This window comes from Desmodus rotundus, chromosome 6 (genome assembly GCF_022682495.2).
Source record: "Desmodus rotundus isolate HL8 chromosome 6, HLdesRot8A.1, whole genome shotgun sequence".
Lineage (NCBI taxonomy): Eukaryota > Metazoa > Chordata > Mammalia > Chiroptera > Phyllostomidae > Desmodus > Desmodus rotundus.
Genome location: NC_071392.1, coordinates 70,352,006 through 70,372,370, shown reverse-complemented (window position 1 = coordinate 70,372,370; position 20,365 = coordinate 70,352,006). Strand labels below are relative to the sequence as shown.

The window sequence follows — 20,365 nt, the reverse complement described above, 5'->3', positions numbered from 1 at the left end:
AATAATTCAAAGAAAAGGTTAGCTACCAGATCCTTAAACTTTACCTAAGGTCATCATGTGTATACATGGTTTTGAAAATAAAGAGAAGTATAAGGAAACAATGGGAACTTGGTCTCAGATTTGCTGTTCCACTAATTTATTTAGTGGAAAATCATTTAGTGGGAAATCCATAGATTTTAGAGCATATTCTCCAGGAAAAAAAAAACAAAACCCTGTATGCCACCACTACTACTTGTATGCTATCAGCATAGTCAATTAGTGTTTAGTACCCACGAAGTCTTGATGCCACTTGTTAATATACATATTTGTCCTTTTCCAGGTATCCCAATTTTCCTACAGATTCAACGGTTGCCTTACTTATAGGACTCCTATTCTTTCTTATCCCAGCTAAGAAATTGACTAAAACTACACCTACAGGAGAAATTGGTTGAGTATTATTTATTATTCCGAATGAATTTGACAGAAGAGCAAACATACACAGAATTCCACTCGTTTCAGTTAGCACCTGGAAAAGAGGGCATGAACATGTTGACCTATGCCCTGTTTGCACACTGCAGCACAAAACCTCTGCTACAGGGAGGTCATCTCCATCTGCAGAAGTGAGAAGCAGGTTTTCTTAACGCTCTGTGGTTAGGACTCTGCTTTGAGTGACACTATTTGGTCTGTGATAAGCTCACTCCCCCCTTCCATAATCAGAATTAAACTTACTATTGACAAACATAGGAACAAGAACTTGGAACTCATTATTTCATGATGAGCCCTTGCTTCTAAATGCTGAGGGTCTACTAAGATGAGGAGTTTCAAAGGAAAGAGCATTTACAGCCTCATGGTAGTCCTGGAGAAAATGCAAATCAACCCTACGCTAGCCTATAACCTAGTGTCACAAATGAAAGAAAAGGTATTTGGTGGGAATACTCATTGTCTTTACAACACATGGACAAAGAGGCATGCATGTTTATGTGAGGATACTCCCTCCTCCAATAAACACACACTTCTTAAACATAGGCTTCATCCATGGCTGTGCTTTATAGTAACACATAATATTTTGGGAAGTCAGGTTCCTATGTTGTCCATGTGGGACAAATGGTGGGTTTAAAATTGTTTTGAAATAGTCTAGAAGAGTTGTGGGTTTTTTAAAAATTGATTGAGGTGACACTGACATTGTTTAATAGGGTCGTATAAGTTTCAAGTGTACATCACTGTGATATGTGATCTGTGTACTGCATTGTGTGCCCACCACCCAAAGTCAGATCATCTCCCATCACCATGTATTTGGCCCTTTTCACCCTTTACTGCCTCCCACCCCCTTCTCTCTGGTAACCACTATACTGTTGTCTATGTCTATGAGTTTTAGTTTTATATCCCACATATGAGTGAAATCATATGGTTCTTAGTTTTTTCTGACTGACTTATTTTGCTTAGCATAATATTCTCAAGGTCCACCCATGTTGTTACAAATGGCAGTATTTCATCCTTTCTGAGGCTGAGCAGTATTCCATAGTATACATGTACCACATCTTCTTTATCCGATCCTCTGTTGAGGATGCTTTGGTTGTTTCCATGTCTTGGCCACTGTGAATAATGCTACAATGAACATAAGGGTGCATATATCTTTGCGAATAAGTGTTTTTGAGTTTTTGAGGTAGGTACCGAGAAGATGGATTGCTGGGTCATATGGTAACTCTATTTTTACTGTTTTGAGTAATTGCCATACTGGTACAACCACTATAGAGTTGTAGTTTTTTATTGTTGGCTCTTTCTCTCTCTCTCTTCCTTCCTTCCTTCCTTCCTTCCTTTCTAACTTTCTTTCTTTCTTTCTTCTTCTTCCTCTCTCTTTCATTCTATTTCTTCTTTCTTTCTTTTTTTGGGGGGGCAAAATACTGAAACTGCCCCCAGCTTATAATGGATAGCATTATAAATGACAATGTTATAATGTATCTAAATTTATTTTATAATATAATCTAAAGGATTTTCCCAAGTTATGATTTTTTAAAGTAATGTATGTTCCATCTATGCCAGGTAGAAATTGTTCAAAGTCCAGATCCAGCCCCCTACCTAAAAGCAACAGAGAAATATCAAAACCTTCTTGTGACCTGCCTATTACAGTAATGAAGAAAAAATGTCCTATTATTTTAAGTAATGTATAACTGTAGGGTTTTTGTTTTGCAGTTGCATTTGATTACTCTCCACTGATTACTTGGAAAGAATTCCAGTCATTCATGCCCTGGGACATAGTCATTCTTGTTGGTGGAGGGTTTGCCTTGGCAGATGGCTGTAAGGTAATAATCTGTGTCTAGGATCTTTAACAAGCAACTAGGCTGTTCCAAAGGAGAACAGAGAGACATTCAAGCTTTTGCTTTACTCAACTTCATCTTATCATTTTAATGACAAAGGTTTCAATAGCCATGCATAAGTACAGCACACAGATGAGGTGAGGTCAATTACCTACTATGTAGGTTTGAAATAGGACCTAGACCAACATAAAAAATAATTCTTCCTCCTTTTAAAAAAAATCCCACTTCTACCATCCTAGGTAAGGAGAGTCTTTTCTAAACAGCAACATGTAAAAACTAAGTGAAATAAAACAGTTGCTAATAAAAACCAGGCAGAGTTCAAAACGTTTTCTAGACTGCAAGCATAAAAAATCAATTTTTAACAATGTACCAGCATGTCAAAAGAAAGCAAAGAAGGTTAGAATGTTTTTTATTTTTAATCCTCACCCAAGGATATGTTTTTATTGATTTTAGAGAGAGAGGAAGGGAGAGAGAGAAACATTGATGTGAGAGAGAAACATCCATTGGTTGCCTCCTGTATATGCCCCAGCGGGGAATCGAACCCACAGCCTAGGTATGTGCCCTGATGGGGGATCAGGCATGCAATCTTTGGTGTAGGGAGCCGATGCTTCAACCAGCTGAGCCACCTGGCCAGGGTGAAGATTAGAATTCTGAATCAGTGAAGTAGTATTAGAAGACTAGCTTAATAAGAAAAACACAGCCCTGGCTGGGTTATTCAGTGGTTGGAGTATGTTTAAAAAAGGAAAAAACATAAAAATCACACATACAGTGACTCCTAGTGAAACATTTTTTTGTTTATATTTTTACCTTATTTCATAATGCATTAGAGTAACTCTCCGAGGTCTCTGCAATATATCATGGGTCTAATGTTTTCAAAGAAGAATAAGAAATAATAGTAATTTATTACATTATTTATTTATTATTTTATTTACTACATAAGTATATTAAAGGTACTAAATATACATTCATTGAATAAAGTCCTGAAAGAATTCACATAACCATGGCTAATATTGTATTCTGTCTAATTTTACAGAGAAAGTAAAACCACCAAGAGGATTTGAGTTGGCTATTTCTCTGGCCTATCTACACAGTTGATATAAAGTAGAAGTTGAGGGAGGTCATTGGCCCTTAACATTGTCCTGGTCACGATAAGGTTGATTCAAAAATTCCATGAAAATTCTCTCACTTTTTTGACAAATTAAAAACCTCTCATTTCTGGATTTTCTAGCGTTCTGTGCGATACTCAGAGCTCATGGCCATTCTATATTCCTATTCTGTCATCAAAGTAAAAAGGATGGAGAGAGATGCTGTGTCTAGATTTTTTGTTTCTGGGAAGTTAAACCTTTATACTTCTCAAGGGAAAAAACTACCTGTTGTCTTCTCATCTTAATAACCTATAGGGAGACTGGTTTTTGCTTCAGACTTTATCATCAGTTTTTCTGTATTGTATTTGGATACTGAGATTTCAGCAATAAGATTTAGTAGTAGATGAAATTTGAGTGCCACTTAGAAAGTCATTTTCAACCTAGACTTGGCTTGCCTTAGAGACTGCTCAAATATAAATGAGAGAAATATAAAACAAATACAGTTTTCTGCTAGTCCAGCAGTAAGGAGATCTGGTTTCTTAGCATCAATAATTTCCATTCCTATGTCTATTCATCTGAATTGTGAGAAAGTCAGAATCAGCAATTCTGGCATTTATGTGACCTTTGTTCATCTCACTTTCCCAGAATATCTGTCTGGATTGGACACTCAAAGTGGTTTTAAAAGCATTTGCCAGACCCTAGTCTAGCAAAGTCTAAGGAAATGAAAAGTGTGAACTTACTCTAATGCAGTGGACTCCCTCACTGGAAGGACGGGGAAACCTGGAAGCAGGTCTAGTTTACTATGAAAATCCTAGTACTACATAGACTCAGATTTCTATGGGATACCCAGAATAACCCTACCCCTGAGTGGTGAGGTTGAAGCATGAGCTTCAAAAATCTGGTTATGGTCAAATATGCCCCTAGAAATTGGTTTTACTAAGATTTGGAAGCAGTTAATTTTTTAAAATTTGTCCCAAATTGTAATTATTTTATCAGTGTTCAGAAGTGAATAACCCTTCTAACTGGGAACCATGAGATAGCAACTGCTAAAACATTGACCTCATTGTAATTCCTTCTCTCTTAAATGCCCCTTGATATGTTTCAATATGATCGGACTCTCATGAGCTGGTAGTCATTCTCAAATTCTTATCAGCAAATGAGTCCTCCTCTCCCTTTTTCACACATTCCTCCAGATTTGGGTCATCTGGGTTAAACACGGAAGATTAAACACGTTTTCTCAGCTCCCCACTGAAATGGCAATAACAGAACAAAAAAAAAGTGTCAAAGTATAAAGATAAAGAATTAATGGGAGGAATAGTTACATATAAGACATGTTAATAAAATTAAAAGATGGGAAGAAGATATTTGAGGGGTAACTTTGTCCTATAGAAATAGTAAAGAAGGATGAAATCTATGGAAAAAAAGATAGCTGACAAGAAACAAACCGATTCATCCACTGGATCCTGGAAGAGGTTAGAAATTGGAAACAGTGTTTTAACAGGAAGCTGGGGTTTAAAACAGTACTAAAAGTAGAGTATGGTTTCAAAAGTGTATCAAGAGCTGTGAGCATTACAAATACTCTTTCCAGTCCTGAATAGACAGGCAACTGCTCTCTCTCCTCCATAGTATAAAATTAAAATTTATTCTGTAACAAAATTGAATCAGTGAGACCCTGGCTCACAACTCAGTCACCTAAGGTAAAGTATTTCTTGTGTGTGTGTCTGTGTGTGTGTGTGTGTACTTTCTTTCTTTATATCCTTATACTTTTTTCTTTTTTACATTTTAAAAATTGTTGTTCAAGTACAGTGTCTCCATTTTCCCCCCACAATTCCCTCCCACCCCAGCCAGGCCCACCTCCCACCCTCAATCCCACCCCAATTTGATGTTGTCCATGTGTCCTTTCTGAAAACCCCTCCCTCTTTCCCCTCTGGTTACTGTCAGTTTGTTCTGAATTTCACTGTCTCTGGTAATATTTTGCTTGCTTGTCTGTTTTGTTGGTTAGGTTCCACTTATAGGTAAGATCATATGCTATTTGTCTTTCACCGCCTAGCTTATTTTACTTAGCATAATGCTCTCCGGATCCATCCATGCTGTTGCAAAGGGTAGGAGCTCACAATCTTTGCCCAGGCACCAAGAGCTTTCAATCATTATTTTGTTGCCTCCTCATTAAACATGAATAGATGGTCCAGAGTCATCAGGTGGTTGGGAAAGCCTGTGGTACAATCACCAGTAATAAAGAAGAAAAATTGAAAAGGAGCACATGAAAGCAAGGAAAATGTATGAAACAAAAGAAAATTTTAAAAATTTATCATCGATGCCTCAGAGAGATTTTAGAAAAATTAAAAACATGAAAAAAACCAGAATGTTACTTTTTAAATAAAAAGATAGACAGAAAATAAGAAAGATACACTGAAGATAAGAAATATTTTAACACCCCTATAATTTGGATACTGGAATGTTTCAGGTTGTCCCAGGGGCTTGTAAGTCTCTCTTCACTTTTTTGAATTCTTGTTTCCTCATTCTGTTCTGGTTGGATGTTTATTTTTTCCTTTTGTTCCAAATTGTTGCTTTGAGTCCTGGTTTCCTTCCTGTCACTGTTGGTTCCCTGAATGTTTTGCTTTATTTCATTTTGGGTATCTTTCATTTGTTTTTTCATTTTTCAACCAAGCTCAATCAGTTCTGTGAGCATTTTGATTACCAGGGCTTTAAATTCTCCATCAGATAGGTTGGCTATCTCCTCATTGCTTAGTTCTTTCTGAAGTTTTGCTTTCTTCTTTCATTTGGGCCATATTTCTTTGTCTTGACATACCTGATAAGTTGTAAGGGGTGGGGCCTTAGGTATTCACCCAGGCAGGGAAACCCTCTTTGCTGCGCTTCGATGCTGCCTGTGGGGGAGGGGCCAGAGGAGAAGAACAACAGCAAGAAATTGAAAACTTATTTGAACAAATAATTAAGGAAAACTTCCCCAATCTGGCTAAGGAAATAGATTTCCATGAAGAACAGGAAGCCCAGGGAGTCCCAAAGAAGTTGGACCCAAAGAAGAACACACCAAGATGCATCATCATTAAGTTACCCAAGATTAAAGATAAGGAGAGAATCCTAAAAGAAGCAGGAGAAAAGGGCACAGTTACCTACAAAGGAGTTCCCATAAGACTATCACCTGATTTCTCAAAACAAACCTGACAGGCAAGAAGGGGCTGGAAAGAAGTATTTGAAGTCATGAAAGGCAAGGACCCACATCCAAGATTACTGTATCCAGCAAAGCTTTCATTTAGGATGGAAGAGCAGATAAAGTGCTTCCCAGATAAGGTCAAGTTAAAGGAGTTCATCATCACCAAGCCATTATTATATGAAATGTTAAAGGGATTTATCTAAGAAAAAGAAGATAAAAAATATGAACAATAAAATGACAACAAACTCACAACTATCAACAAATGAACCTAAAAAAAGAAAAAGAAAAACAATGAAAATAAAACCTAAGCAAACAACTAGAACAGGAACAGAATCAGAGAAACAGACATCACACAGAGGGAGTTCAGTGGGGAGGGGGAAGGGAGGAATGGGGGGGAAGGTACGGGGAAGACAAAGCATAATTAGTAGGCATAAAATAGATGGGGAGAAATAAAAAATGGTATAGGAAAGAACTTATATGTACAAATCATGGGCACGAACTAAGGGGGGATGCTAGAGTGTTGGAAGGTGGAGGGGGGAGAGAGGGGAGAAATTAGGAAAACTATAATAGCATAGTCAATAAAAAATGCTTTAAAAAAAGAAATATTATAACAGAAATGGGAAAATTCCATAGAAGAGTTAGAAGATGAAATTTGAACTTATCCCAGAAAATTTTTTTAAAAATGATGAAGAACCTGAAACATACAAAAGAGAAAAGAAAATTAAAGTATCAATCCAAAATGTCCAACAGCCAACAACTAGGAGTTTCAGAAAGAGAAGAAGGGGAAAGAAAATAAAAATAAGTAGAAGGACAAAAAAAACAATACAAACAATTTTCCAGAACTGAAGACTTTGAGATTCTGAACTGAGAGAGCTAGAGAGTGTCTAATACCAAAGCATGTCATTTGATGATATGATCCCAATGGGGTGATGTTATGTGGTGTAACCTCTTCCAGTGGCATCTAATCAGACATAGATAAAAAAAAGCCATTCTTAAAATATATGTAGTTATATTCTAGGATAAGCTTGTGCTAATATGACTTAAATGTTAGGCAGACTTTTTCCCATCTAAAACTCAAAACCAAAAAACAAACAAAAATATCAGTCAAAACCACAAATAACATATATCTGGTATACACGTCTGGGGATGTTTTGCCAACTTTTGATCTGCTTATAATTAGAGCTTTCTGAAGGATGCCAATCCTAGTTTGGCATGGGCATAAAGATTCACATATGCAGCAGCTCACTGAAGTCTCACAAATGGAGGATTTTCCTTTCCATTTGGCAGAGTGTGGAGGGAATAGAATAACACACCCATTGATTTGAGTACAGCTGATTTCTTTGTACTACATACAATGAGTCAAAGATCAGAAGGTCACCAAGCTTTCTGGCTGAGTGATAACTCTTTCAAGTCTAGAACTTTACAAAAGCTAAACTATCAAAACAGTATAAAAAGAAAATAAAAAGGTTTTCAGACATGCAGAACTTAAAAAAAATTACTTCCCATGCACCAGTTCTCAGAAAGTTATAGAAGAAGGTGCTCCACCAACACACTGGCATTAACAAGAAAGGATTCTCACACGAGAAGGAGATAAAGGGAATACATAGTACACCAGAGAAGAGAGGTCTCAGAACAACAGCAGTAGAGTAGATACGATGGGCAACCAGTCTAAATGGAGCAGAAGGAAAGAATAGTCCAGGATGGACATCTCCATGACAGAAAATGAAAAAGAATGAGCTATATGTTTGTCTACTTGTGGGGAGTTTTTCAATTTGACTGGAGACTGTGCTGAAGAATTAGTGATATGTACTTAGAAAACCAAGCAAAGAATAAGGCCATTATCCCTGGAAAGACAAACAGCGGTAAAACAACAAAAATAAATGTAATCACAGTACATTAAATTACCTGGGTGTGAACAATATTCGTATAACCATAATGGTAAGCTTTAAATATCGATTTAACAAAATGTTGATATATAAGTGTAAAGAAATGGAGGGAGAGGAAATCTATGTGTGGTGGATGGTATAAGGAAGCTGAATCCTTACATGCATCAGTAAATAATGTCTAAATTTGAAAACTGGGAAAAAGCTTAATTTTGAAAAATAGCCATAAATACCTAAGTAGATCTCCAAATAACTAATATCAGTTCAAAGTCATTGTCGCTAGGGAATACTAAGTAGGAGTGGAGGAAGGTAGACCAGAAGGGCTGCTCTTTTCTTCAGGCTCTCTAGTACTACTTGACTTCTTAAAATGTGCACACATATTAATTAGATAAAACTAAAATTTAGTTGAATAAAAGTAGGAGATAATTCAGATTTCCTAAAGCGTATTGGTAGTGCTAAAATAAAAATGACTGAGAGTCTCTCCATGTCAAAGCCACCTAAATCTACCACACATCAAGAATATATGAAAGATTAAAATTGTATTTTAGAAACTGAGTTCTTAGAGCAAATAATGTTTTTTATACATTTAAAATGTGTCTATCAAAACGTATTATTAATGAATAACAAATATTGCAAATTTGTTTTTTTAGATCTCAGGACTATCTGACTGGATAGGAAATAAATTATCTCCTCTAGGATCATTACCAGTATGGCTAATAATTCTGATCTCCTCTTTGCTCGTCACCTCTTTAACAGAGGTAGCCAGCAATGCAGCTACCATCACTATCCTCCTCCCAATATTAGCTACAATGGTGAGTGTCGCATTTATTCCATGTATACGCTTCATCAGAAGAGCAGTGTTCTACTTAGCTTGTTCTCCTGTTATGGTATAGAATCATTTTGGGCCTTAATGCTCTCCCTGGAAGTAACTTATAGAGTGGTCTTTATTTGCATTAATACCTTTTAGGAGACCCCCAACTCAAGAAAACTCTATTCTTCTACATTCAAGCAGCAGGATAATTAACCACTTACCTTTTCTCCACCCAGATTTTTTATTTGCTCAAAAATGGGAGGGTAACCCTAGATCCTTTCCAGCTATGAGACTCTGGGATTCAATGTTTCCTGGCAAATTTACTATTTGGGCCTGTAACTCTGACACTTCTCCCTCCAGAAGATTATTTCTGAAAAGTGCTTCATATAAGTGATTTGCAAGTGAATGAAAACCTAGGCTTATACTTCAGGCTTCATGCTTAAGTATCTTAGATACAGTTCTCTACTGCCCAGGGAAGAATTTTCAAAGATAAATAAGAAGCAGATTTGCAAGGAGAGAGAGGGAAAGACTGTCTTTCCTTCTTCTCCCCAACTAGCTAGTAATTACAAGAGATAGCTTTAAGTAAATGTTTTTCTTATTAGGACAGATGGGTTTGGCGAAAAGAAAGTGCTTTAAATTAAGAAGGATTGCCCTTCAGGAATTTATCTGCTACCAGCTCAAGGGGCATATGTCGGCATTCTTGAGCTGCTGCTTCAAATTAGAAAAATGTTCAGAGTTTAAATTGGCAAAATATTATTTTGGTTTTTTCCTGGTTTTTATTTCTCAACATAAAGCAGTTAGAAAACTATGTGATAAATTAAGAATCATATTAATTCTCCTTCTGTGATGATCCATAAGCAAATTTTAAATTATGTATGTCACAAAAGCAGGAAAGTTAATGGAATGAGGAGAAGTTTTGGAGCCAGAGGGACCTGAGACCTTACCTACACTCTACTGCTTGTCAGCTGTGTGTTTGACAAGTTACTTTAGACTTTCTGAGCCTCAATTTCTTTATATGTTATTTGGGGCTATACTAGCTATTTCATAAGTTCATTGTGAACTGTGAGTTATATACATATATATGCAGTTTATTATATTATTTTATACATTATTTATAATATATGTAAATTTGTGTATTATATAACACATATTTTATGTATATGAAAACACTTAGCATAGCACCTACTATTCAATAAATAATAAATGCTCATTGTTTTTATTTAGTTTTGGGAATAAATAAAACATTTTCCAAACAAACTGAGCTATAATACTTAAATGGACACTAATAAATATATGAACAATAAGAAGAGACACATTCTGAAAAATATTCTTGAAGTTATAACTGCATTTATGTATAATTTTATGTCCTTAAGTTTCAATCTGCTTCTGGGAAAGCTTGTTATTATAATTGTGTTCATTTAGATGCTTGGTGCATCTCAAAACTTTACTTGGACTCCTTTTTATCTTTTCTAACAGGCTGAAGCCATTCACGTGAACCCTCTTCATATTTTGCTACCTTCTACTCTGTGTACTTCATTTGCAGTCCTCCTACCAGTAGCAAATCCATCCAACGCTATTGTTTTTTCATATGGCCATCTAAAAGTTATGGACATGGTGAGTGAGCTGAAAGAATACTTCAGGTTCAGTAGCCATTGCTTGTGATGTCTTAGGTTCTCTCTCCTTTTTCATATTAATCAACTGCCACGAAAGCATGGCTTGAGTTCTGGTTCTGAAAGCAATTATGTGACTGGCCATAGAATCATTTTTAAGAGTGATAACCTGAAGCAATCATGTCATTGAATTTACAGTTAGGAATACAAAGATACAGAATGTACCAGTAATGTCCTAGAAGAAGGAAAAGAGCCTAAAATATGCCCAGCGCAATGGCTTAAACTTGCATGTCAAGATTAGATTTAACTTGACCTAGGCAAATGAAGATATAGGGTTAATGAAATTTGGCAATCAAGCACTGTGGCTTGCTATCACAAATATTTACACAATTGATATTTGCTCTGAAAGAGGCACGAGACTCAGTGCCTGACTGATGAAAAGTCATCTTTCCTGTTCTGATTCTAATAGCCACACCTGAAGTGAAAGCACGAGGAAGTGATAATAGAAAATTTAAGTGACAAAACATGCACATTTTTGCCAAATGCAAAAGTTGTGCTAGTCAAGAGTACCTTGAAAATATTCTAGTGTCCCCTAAATTTGGATAAACAACTTCCAAACCAAAACAAACAAGAATATAACCAAAGTAAATTCCATGAGCTTGCTATTCAAATGCAATTTCAAGTTAAGTCCAGCTCCCTCCCTTCCACACCAGTTGCTAAACTCCTGCAAGGTAAAAATTCTGGAAATGCCTCTAGGCAGAAATTACGTAATATCATTTTGGTAAAGAAAATGTGCATAACATAAGCAGTGCCCTATGTATGTGAATTGGAAAAACGTTCTGGAAATTAATGAGTGGCTTGCGTGGACAGAAAAGGGTCTGTCTGTAGTGATCACAGCTAGGTATCCTCCTTTTGCTTTGGGGCTCCATGTTTTAATACCAATAATGTGAAGATAAGCTGCTTTCTTTGTAAAGAGCTAGATAGTAAATATTCGAGGCTCTGTGGGCATATGGCCTCTGTCACAACTGCTCGACTCTGCCATTCATAATAGCAGTCAACAACAATTTGTAGACAAACAGGTGTGGTTGTGGTCCCACAAAACTTTATTTACAAAAACAGTTCACTGGCAGTAGTTTGCTGGCCTCTGTTTGAATGGATAGGAAGCAACTTGGAGATTGTTTAATGGACACCAGAATGATGATGTCAGAGCTAGAAAAATGGGAACTCTAAGAAAGATGACTAGATGTGGCATTATTAAACTTCAATAAAAGAGTACTGAAAGGAAAACTATTAATAATATTGACTACTAAGGATTCAGTTTTCATATAGTGACCTGAAATTTACCCACAAAAATACAAAACCATGAAACTCAAGTTTTGATTTTAAATGATCTGGCAGATTTTTAAAGGGATTTTTCTTGAATCAGAATAATCAGTTAAGTGTATTCCTAATAGGAAACTCTCTGAGACTCTTCAGGTAAATGGCATTAGGCTGGGGACAGATGATCTTTTGACATGAATGGAAGAACCTTTCCTTGTTTTATGAAATCAACATTTTATACTAATCATTTAGTATGCACGTAAATATGACAGGTGCCTTCTGTAATAGTATTCCAATTCTCCCATAAGTTTTCTTTTCAGGAGACTGACATTCATGCTCTTTCCTGTTCAAGGTTAAAGCTGGACTTGGCATTAAAATTGTGGGTGTTGCCGTGGTGATGCTTGGCATGTTCACCTGGATTGTGCCCATATTTGACCTCTACACTTACCCTTCTTGGGCTCCTGTAAACAGTACGACCAACCCATGATATCAGTGCTCTGACCATCCTGTGATGCTCTTTGGGAACCATTAAGAATTCACTGCAGAATTTGTCTCTGAAAACTGATGACACATTTAAATCAGTGCTGGTGTAGCTGCTGCAGTTCCAGTGAACTCCCAAAACCTGTTGTCATAACCCAGAGTCCATGTTTCCTATGAGGTACAGCCAAAGAGTTTCTGAGTGTCTTCATCAAGAAGCCTATGGTTGTGATTTTGCTCATGGACCATATGCATTCTGGTTCATCATAAGAATCATTTATAACTTGACCTTCAAAGAGTTTAGGTCATTTGTTTCACCTTACCATTTGGGTTCATATGACATTTCAAATGCCAATTTATTATTTGAGAAACTTCCCATGAAGATATAAGTAGAAAATAAAATATACAAGTTAATTAGGTACTTGGATAAATTATTTCTGTAGTGTTATTAAAGGGAAATTTGTGAAAAACCAAAGCTGTGGTCGTCTGGTGGTGCAAAAGCAAAGTTTAATCTAAATAAATATGAATCCACTAAACAACAGAAAACTCATACATAAGGACCAATTTCTACTTCACCTTATGGTCAGAGTAATTTAATTCATATTTTTATGATCTCAGTGCACAGAGAAATACATGTTATAGATGTATGATTTGCACCATTAACACAGTATTGTTAGAAAAAAAGCTGAACACTGTAAAACTATTAACACACTTATGCGTATGTATAACAATTTCATTTGTGTTTATCTTATTTTAGAAATACATATTATCATATATTAAAAAGGAGATTCCAAAATTTAAATGAGTTATCACTGTGTATCATATGTAGAAAAAAGTCATGTAACTCCATTATATTAACAATGAAATGAAATACCAGAGGCAAAATAAAGAATGAAAAATTAAAACTATTAATATATCTACAAAGAGAAAAATAAATTATTTATGGTCAAACCAAAAAGAGAAAAGAAGTTATCATTCAAACAAAAGTAGGAAGGAAATAGTCCTCTGGCACTCAAGATGTGAAAGAATAAAGTCTATTGGCATCCCAAAGTTAGACTGGAGGGAAAAAATGACAATCAAAACCAAAAAAGATTTGTGTACAGTTAAAACAAACACCTTTGCTGTGTTTTGGAACTTCCCCTTGATCCAGTGACCCCACCTCTGGGAATACATCCCAAGAATCCCAAACACCAGTTTGGAAGAGAATATGCACACTTAGGTTCATAGCAACATTATTTACAATAGCCAAGATCTGGAAATAGCCCAACTGCCCATCAGTGATTAGTGGACAAAAAAGCTGTGGTACATTTACACATGGAATATTACCCAGCCATAAAAAAGAAGGAACTCTTACCTTTTGTAACAGGATGGAAGAATCTGGAGAGTATTATGCTAAGTGAAATAAGCCAGTCAGAGAAAGACAAATACCATTTAATCTCAGTTATATGTGGAAAGTAATGAACAAAATAAACTGATGAACAAAACAGAAACAGAGGCATGAATACAGGGAACAGACTGACAGCTGTCAGAGAGGAGGGGGAAAGGGAACTGAATAAAAGAAGGTGAAGGGATTGGCCAAAGAACATGTTTTCATTACACATAGACACACTCAACAGTGTGGTGAGCGTCAGAGGGACAGGGAGCTGGGTGGAAGTGGACAAAGTGGGGGAAATGGGAAGATCTGTAATAGTGTCAACAATAAAGATAAAGTTAAAAAATAATACTTACGTACATACTTGACTTATTAAAATAAAAATATGCTTTAAAAAACCTTGCTATTTTTAATTTTTATGAAAGTCATCAGACCTGATTTAGTTTTTTGTAAATTAAATATAGTAAAGATGGATTTTTAAAAATGGAATGCATTTCTTTAAAAAATTATATGATGAATTGTCCATGTGCATTATTTGTTTATTAATTAGTCAATGCAAACTTAATCATTTCTTTCAAGAAAAATTTGTCCATTTAAACCTTAAAATATCATATTGCTTCTTTGTGTATATCTCCTATGTTCATTCACCTCTTCCCTTCCTTGTCAAATGTTACACATTTATTTATGATCTAATGATCTATAGTATTTATTACATTTCTGCTCTTTTCTAGCCATTCAATTTATCACTGCTGAATTATATGATGAATACATTTTTATGATGAAAAATATAATGATTTTTCAAATTATAATGAATAAGTTTTGCTCTCAAGGAAATAATATAAACATTTTAGCTTGAATCATGTTAATGAATTACTTCCAACATCTGCCAACTAAGTACAATATAATTAATACTTAGTCAAAATTTGTTTAAGTGAACTACCTAGTTCTCTTGCTATATCTTTTATGTTTGGTTGATATATCAAAAATTTAGCATGTAGCATTTCCCCAATTTACATTAAGTTCTCAAGCTCTGTTAGACTGAGAGTTGCATATTGTCTTTGAAAGTTTCCAAAAGACAACCTTAACGGATGACAAAAAAAATCTTCCTACTCCCACTGTGTTAGTGTTTTTGTTATTATCTTGATCCTTACTTAGGAATAACTAGAAGTTTCTATCACTGTAAATCCCAGTATTTTACTTAGGATTAGACCTTATCTAGATAAGAGTAGCAATTTCACTAAGTGCCTGTGTACTGTCTGTTCATCTGAGTAACCAGAGGGTCTCACTGGCCTATGTGCATCCTCCAGTCACCCCAGCTCTCTGTGTGGCATCAGCATCTCCGGATTTAATACTTCCTTTCAAATGTGTGCCCTGCTTCCACCTTACTTGGTATGCAGGGCTTTGTTCTCTCCTTTTCAGCCTGGGAGGTGAGGAGTATACTTTTAGTCAATAATAGTAATTAAACCTATTAGCAAAATTTGATAAAATAATACCATGGTACATTAATTGTATCTGAACATGTGTAGTACAAATTATTATATATAAAAGATTATATATACACACTTCCCTTTCACTCTCTCTAAAACTAAATAAATAAAATCTTAAAAAAATAAAGAGTTTCAAATGTGCTTGGACTGTTCAGAAGAGTCAGATTCTGTGTTTGTTGGAGTCTCTAAGTATAGTGGCTTCTTACAGCACTTCCACACAAAGATAGTTACCAATGGCTAGCTTTCTACATGTACGTTATGTTATGTGGTCTAGAAATAAATTTTCAAATAAAGCTTGAAAATGGCCTTATATTCCATGCAATGTTTTTTCAACTCCAAGTTATCTTGAAGAGAGTGAGGGAGAATTTTGGTGGAAAAGCTTAGGACAGAGAGAAGAGATGTTCTAAATACAGTATGTTTGACTCCTCTAAACATGACTGCCAAGAAATCTGTTTCTAATTTGAAGACCTCAGTTCCTCAAATAATTTTTTTTATCTTTTAGATGTTGGGCTTCCAGACTAGCTTCCAGGAATCTTCCTTCACTCCCACTTCTTGAGGGTGGTTCATTAAGTGAATAATAAATAATGACAGGTATATTCTGCAAGATTTTGGAAGTCATATTGACTACAGTTCTTGACATTCCTTTCCATAAACTTTTAATCTCCATCTCAGCTGTAAAAGTAATTGCTTTCAGTCAGAGTAGGGGGTTCACAGGGAGCGAGCAGTTCTGTCATCAGGGAATGTGGTAGGTTTCTCTGGAATATTCTCATCCTCCTTCACACAGACCCTAGAAATGGAACTGGGCCATAATCCATCATCAGAACTGGAACTTGACACTCTCTTATTACTGAAACTGTCATCAGGACTATAGTGAGATTTCATGTATTAGATAATTTACACTTTGGTCTAAAGCCAGCTTTATAGTTCATGTATTTTTGAAGCTAGTGTTACTTGTATTTACCTCCCATTTTTCTCAAATCCAGAAGTGTGAATGTTGTAAAGAACAGAAGTCTCAGTGGTCCCTGTTCACATCCCATTTCCTGCATTCATTTTCCTTATCTTCAAATATTCACTTGACAAAAATGTGAGCAGCTCTGGTTGGGTGGCTCACTTTGTTGGAGGGTTGTCCTGAGGGTTTGATTCCCTGTCAGGGCATATACCTAAGTTGTATGTTTGATTCCCCATCAGGGCTCATACCTAGGTTGTGGGTTCGATCCCTGTTTGGGGCACATACAGGAGGCAACCGATCAATGTTTCTTTCTAACATCGATGTTTCTGTCTCTCTCAGTTCCTCTCTCTCTAAAAATCAATAAACATATCCTCAGGCAAGGATTAAAAAAAAGAATGTAAACAAAAAATGAAAACTATATAAAATTCCATAAAATGCTTTTGAGCATTTCTAGTAGCTTGACTTTTAAAACCTGATATTAGTCAAGTACTTTACAAAATATAAAACAAGTTTGAAAGAAAGGGTATTTTTAACTACTAATCCTTAATATAGCTCCTGGAAAGCAAGGATAATAACTAAATACTCAAGTACTAGTTGCTATAAGATGCTATTGCATCTTATGTAACCTCCCCTGAATCTATTTTCTAAGTATGATGGATATTGAATCATTACTTAGATGATTCTATGTATTCAATAAAAGCACTCAAAGATGTTTAAAATAGACTTTAAACTTACATTTTTGAGTGTTAAGGCAGAGCCAGACTAAATGGTCTACTCAACTTCAAGACTTATTAGATACAGCAATCAAGACTATGAGGTATTGGCAAAGGCATAGACACATATATAAATGACTCAGAACAGAGAACCTAGAAATCATCTGATATAATATTCCTAACTCATTTTTGACAAAGGCACAAGAACAACTTAATGTAGGAAAGATAGCCTTTCAACAAAAGGTGCTGGAGAGGTAGACATTCATAGAGGAAATGTATTTTTTAAACTTTGATTTAACTCAAAATAAAAAGTTAACTCAAAATTAACCAGGGACTTACATGCTTAAATGAAATATAAAATAACAAAACTTTTAGGAAAAAGTAGAAAATCTTCAGGACCTAAGGCTTTGCAGGGTTGTTAGACTTTACACCAAAAGCACAGTCTATAAAAGTAAAAATTAATAAGTTAAGCATCAAAATTTAAAACTTATGCTCAGCAAAAAACCCATATAGAGGGTTACAAAAACAAATTAAAGAATGGGAAAAAATATTTTCAGAACACATAGACTAAACTGGTAATATATTTAAAACTCCTAAAATTCTGTAAACAACAATGCAAGTAGAAAATGGGCAAAAACAGTCATGTCTGTGGCTATTCTAAGACTGACAGCAGGCTGGCAGGCAGAGACAGGAAGACACACATCTCATGGTGACTTGGGACATTTGCTGACACTCCACTGGACCCAGTGCTGATAAAACCTACCTTTGCAGAGTAGCTGGGATTATCCTGGGTTCATCCAAGCCCACAGGAGGCAGCCACAAACTGTGTATTGCTTGTGGCTTTTAACAGGCTGGTGAAGGCTAGATGTAGTCAGCACCTGACAGTGGCTTACACCATCCTCAGACAATATCATAGCTGTATCCAAAGGGAGAATCCAGCAGAAGTCCTATCCCCCTGATTTCTCCTAAGCCCTCTCAGAAAGAATAGTGTTTGAGGCTAGTCTAAGATTGACTGCAGGCCAGCAGGCAGAGACAGGCAGAGGTGGACCCTGTGGTGACTTGGGACATTTGCTGATACATCCCTGGACCCAGTGCTAATAAAATCCAACTCTTCAGAGCAGCTGGGCTCATCCTGGGTGCAGCCCAGTCTGGAGGACTCAGCCACAAACTTTGGATCATTTGTAGCTTCGAACAGGCTGCTGTGGGCTAATATGGACAGCACCTGACATTGGCTTACAGCAGCTTCAGACAACATCAGAGCCATATCCAAAAGGAGAACCCAACAGACAAGCACTAAACTCTGCTGAGATGAATTCCACTTTGTTCTTTTTCATTTATTTTATTATTTTTTCTTTTTCATAGCTTTTTAAAATCATTTTTCTTTTCCTTCAATTTTTTGCTTATTTTTTCTTTCATTTCTCTTACTCTTACCTTTAATTAACCAAATGTTCCTTTCTTCTTTCCTTTTCTTGTTTTTGTTATTTTTTCTTTCTTTGTCCCTTTTTCCTGTTTTCCTCTTTCAATTCATTATTTTATTGGTTCTCATCCCTTTTCTCCTCCCATAATCGCTTTTCTGTCCTTTGGTCTTCTCTTATTTTTTTTCCTTTTTTTCCTGCTTTCCCTAATATTCTACTTCTCTTTTCACTTTTTATTATTCTCTGATCTTTTGTCTTTGATATTGTTGTTGTTATTCACGGGGATTTGCTTGTTTTGATCTCATTTTTTGTGAGTTGTTTTGTTCTGTTCTGTCAGAACCTGTACAACAGTGTACATGATGTGGTGGGGGTTGAGCCTCTCCATGGGCCAGCTGGAAAGGAGATCTCACCAATGAACAAGCAACAACATTCAGGACCCATATCAACAGGAGAGTCCACATATCCCACACAAAGTGCATTCCTAAAGCATCTGGATCAGGAAAACAAAGAGTCTGAACAACTGGGTCCCAAAGGACTCTTATCTCAAAGCCCACTCCACACAACAGGGAGTCAAAGCAGACCTATCTAATATATAGAAACAAACAAAAAGATACAGTTAAAATGGGAAGACAAAGAAACAACTGCCAAGCAAAAGAAAAGGAGGAATTCCCAGAAAAAGAGCTAAATGAAATCGAGGCAAGCAAATTATCAGACATAGAGTTCAAAGTAATGTTTATAAGAATGCTCAAGGAACTTAATGAGAACCACACCAGCATGAAAAAAGACATGGAAACTATAAGAATCAGTGGAAATAAAGAGTGCAATGAAGAATACACCAGAATGAATAAAAGCGGGCTAGTCAAAGCAGAGGATGCAGAGGATTGGAAGAGAAGGTGAAAAAAACACCCAGTCAGATAAACAAAATGAAAAAAGACTGAAAAAGAGTGAGGATAATTTAAGTGAGCTTTGGGAAACATGAAACAATAATATTCACATCATAGGGATACCAGAAGGAGAGGAAAGGGAACAAAGGATAGATAGCCTGTTTGAATAAAAAAGTGACAGAAAACTTCCCTAACTTGGTGAAGGAGTCATGTAAGTTCAGGAAGCACAGAGTGTCCCAAAGAGGCCCACACCAAGACACATCATAATTAAAATGGTAGTTTAAAGACAAAGGGAGAATCTTAAAGGCAGCAAGAGGGAAACAGTTATCTACAAGGGAGCTCAAACAAGGTTGTCAGCTGATTTCTCAACAGAAACTCTACAGTCCAGAAGGGACTTGCATTAAACTTTCCAGGAAATAAAAAGCAAGGACCTACAAACAAGACTATTCTATTCAGCAAGGCTCTCATTTAAAAAGGAAGGCGAAATAACGAGGAACTTCCCAGACCAAAAAAAAAAAAAGAAGAAGAAAAAAAAGGGGGTTAAAGGTGTACATTTCCAACAAAACCAGCAAGGCAAGAGATGCTAAAGGGACTGCTTTAGAAAAAGAAATATATAGACAGAAGAGCATAAGTATGAAGGGAAAAATGTCAGTGAATAAGTACCTATCAATAACAATCTTAACTGTAAATGGATTTAATGCTCTAATCAAAAGACATAGGTAGCTGAATGGATAAGAAAACATGACCTGTGTACATGCTGTCAACAAGAGACCCACCTCAGAACAAAAGATCTACACAGACTGAAAGTGAAGGGGTGGAAAAAATATTCCAAGGAAATGGACATGAAAAAAAAAAAAGCTGGAGTAGCAATGATCTATCTGACAAAACAAAGA

The 20,365-nt window shown here is 36.0% G+C and overlaps 1 protein-coding gene across 3 annotated transcripts in view; it reads left to right on the top strand.

Moving 5' to 3' along the window:
* The window catches only part of SLC13A1 (solute carrier family 13 member 1), a 112,859-nt gene extending 99,788 nt beyond the window's left edge, over window positions 1–13,071 (top strand). For all 3 annotated transcript variants that reach the window (XM_045191194.3, XM_045191196.3, XM_045191195.3), the window contains 5 exons: window positions 320–426; window positions 2,170–2,279; window positions 9,085–9,246; window positions 10,722–10,859; window positions 12,528–13,071. In XM_045191194.3, the coding sequence (XP_045047129.2) occupies window positions 320–426; window positions 2,170–2,279; window positions 9,085–9,246; window positions 10,722–10,859; window positions 12,528–12,662 (652 nt within the window). In that variant the 3' untranslated portion in view covers window positions 12,663–13,071. The remainder of the gene's footprint in view (window positions 1–319; window positions 427–2,169; window positions 2,280–9,084; window positions 9,247–10,721; window positions 10,860–12,527) is intronic.
* Window positions 13,072–20,365: the final 7,294 nt, after the last annotated feature.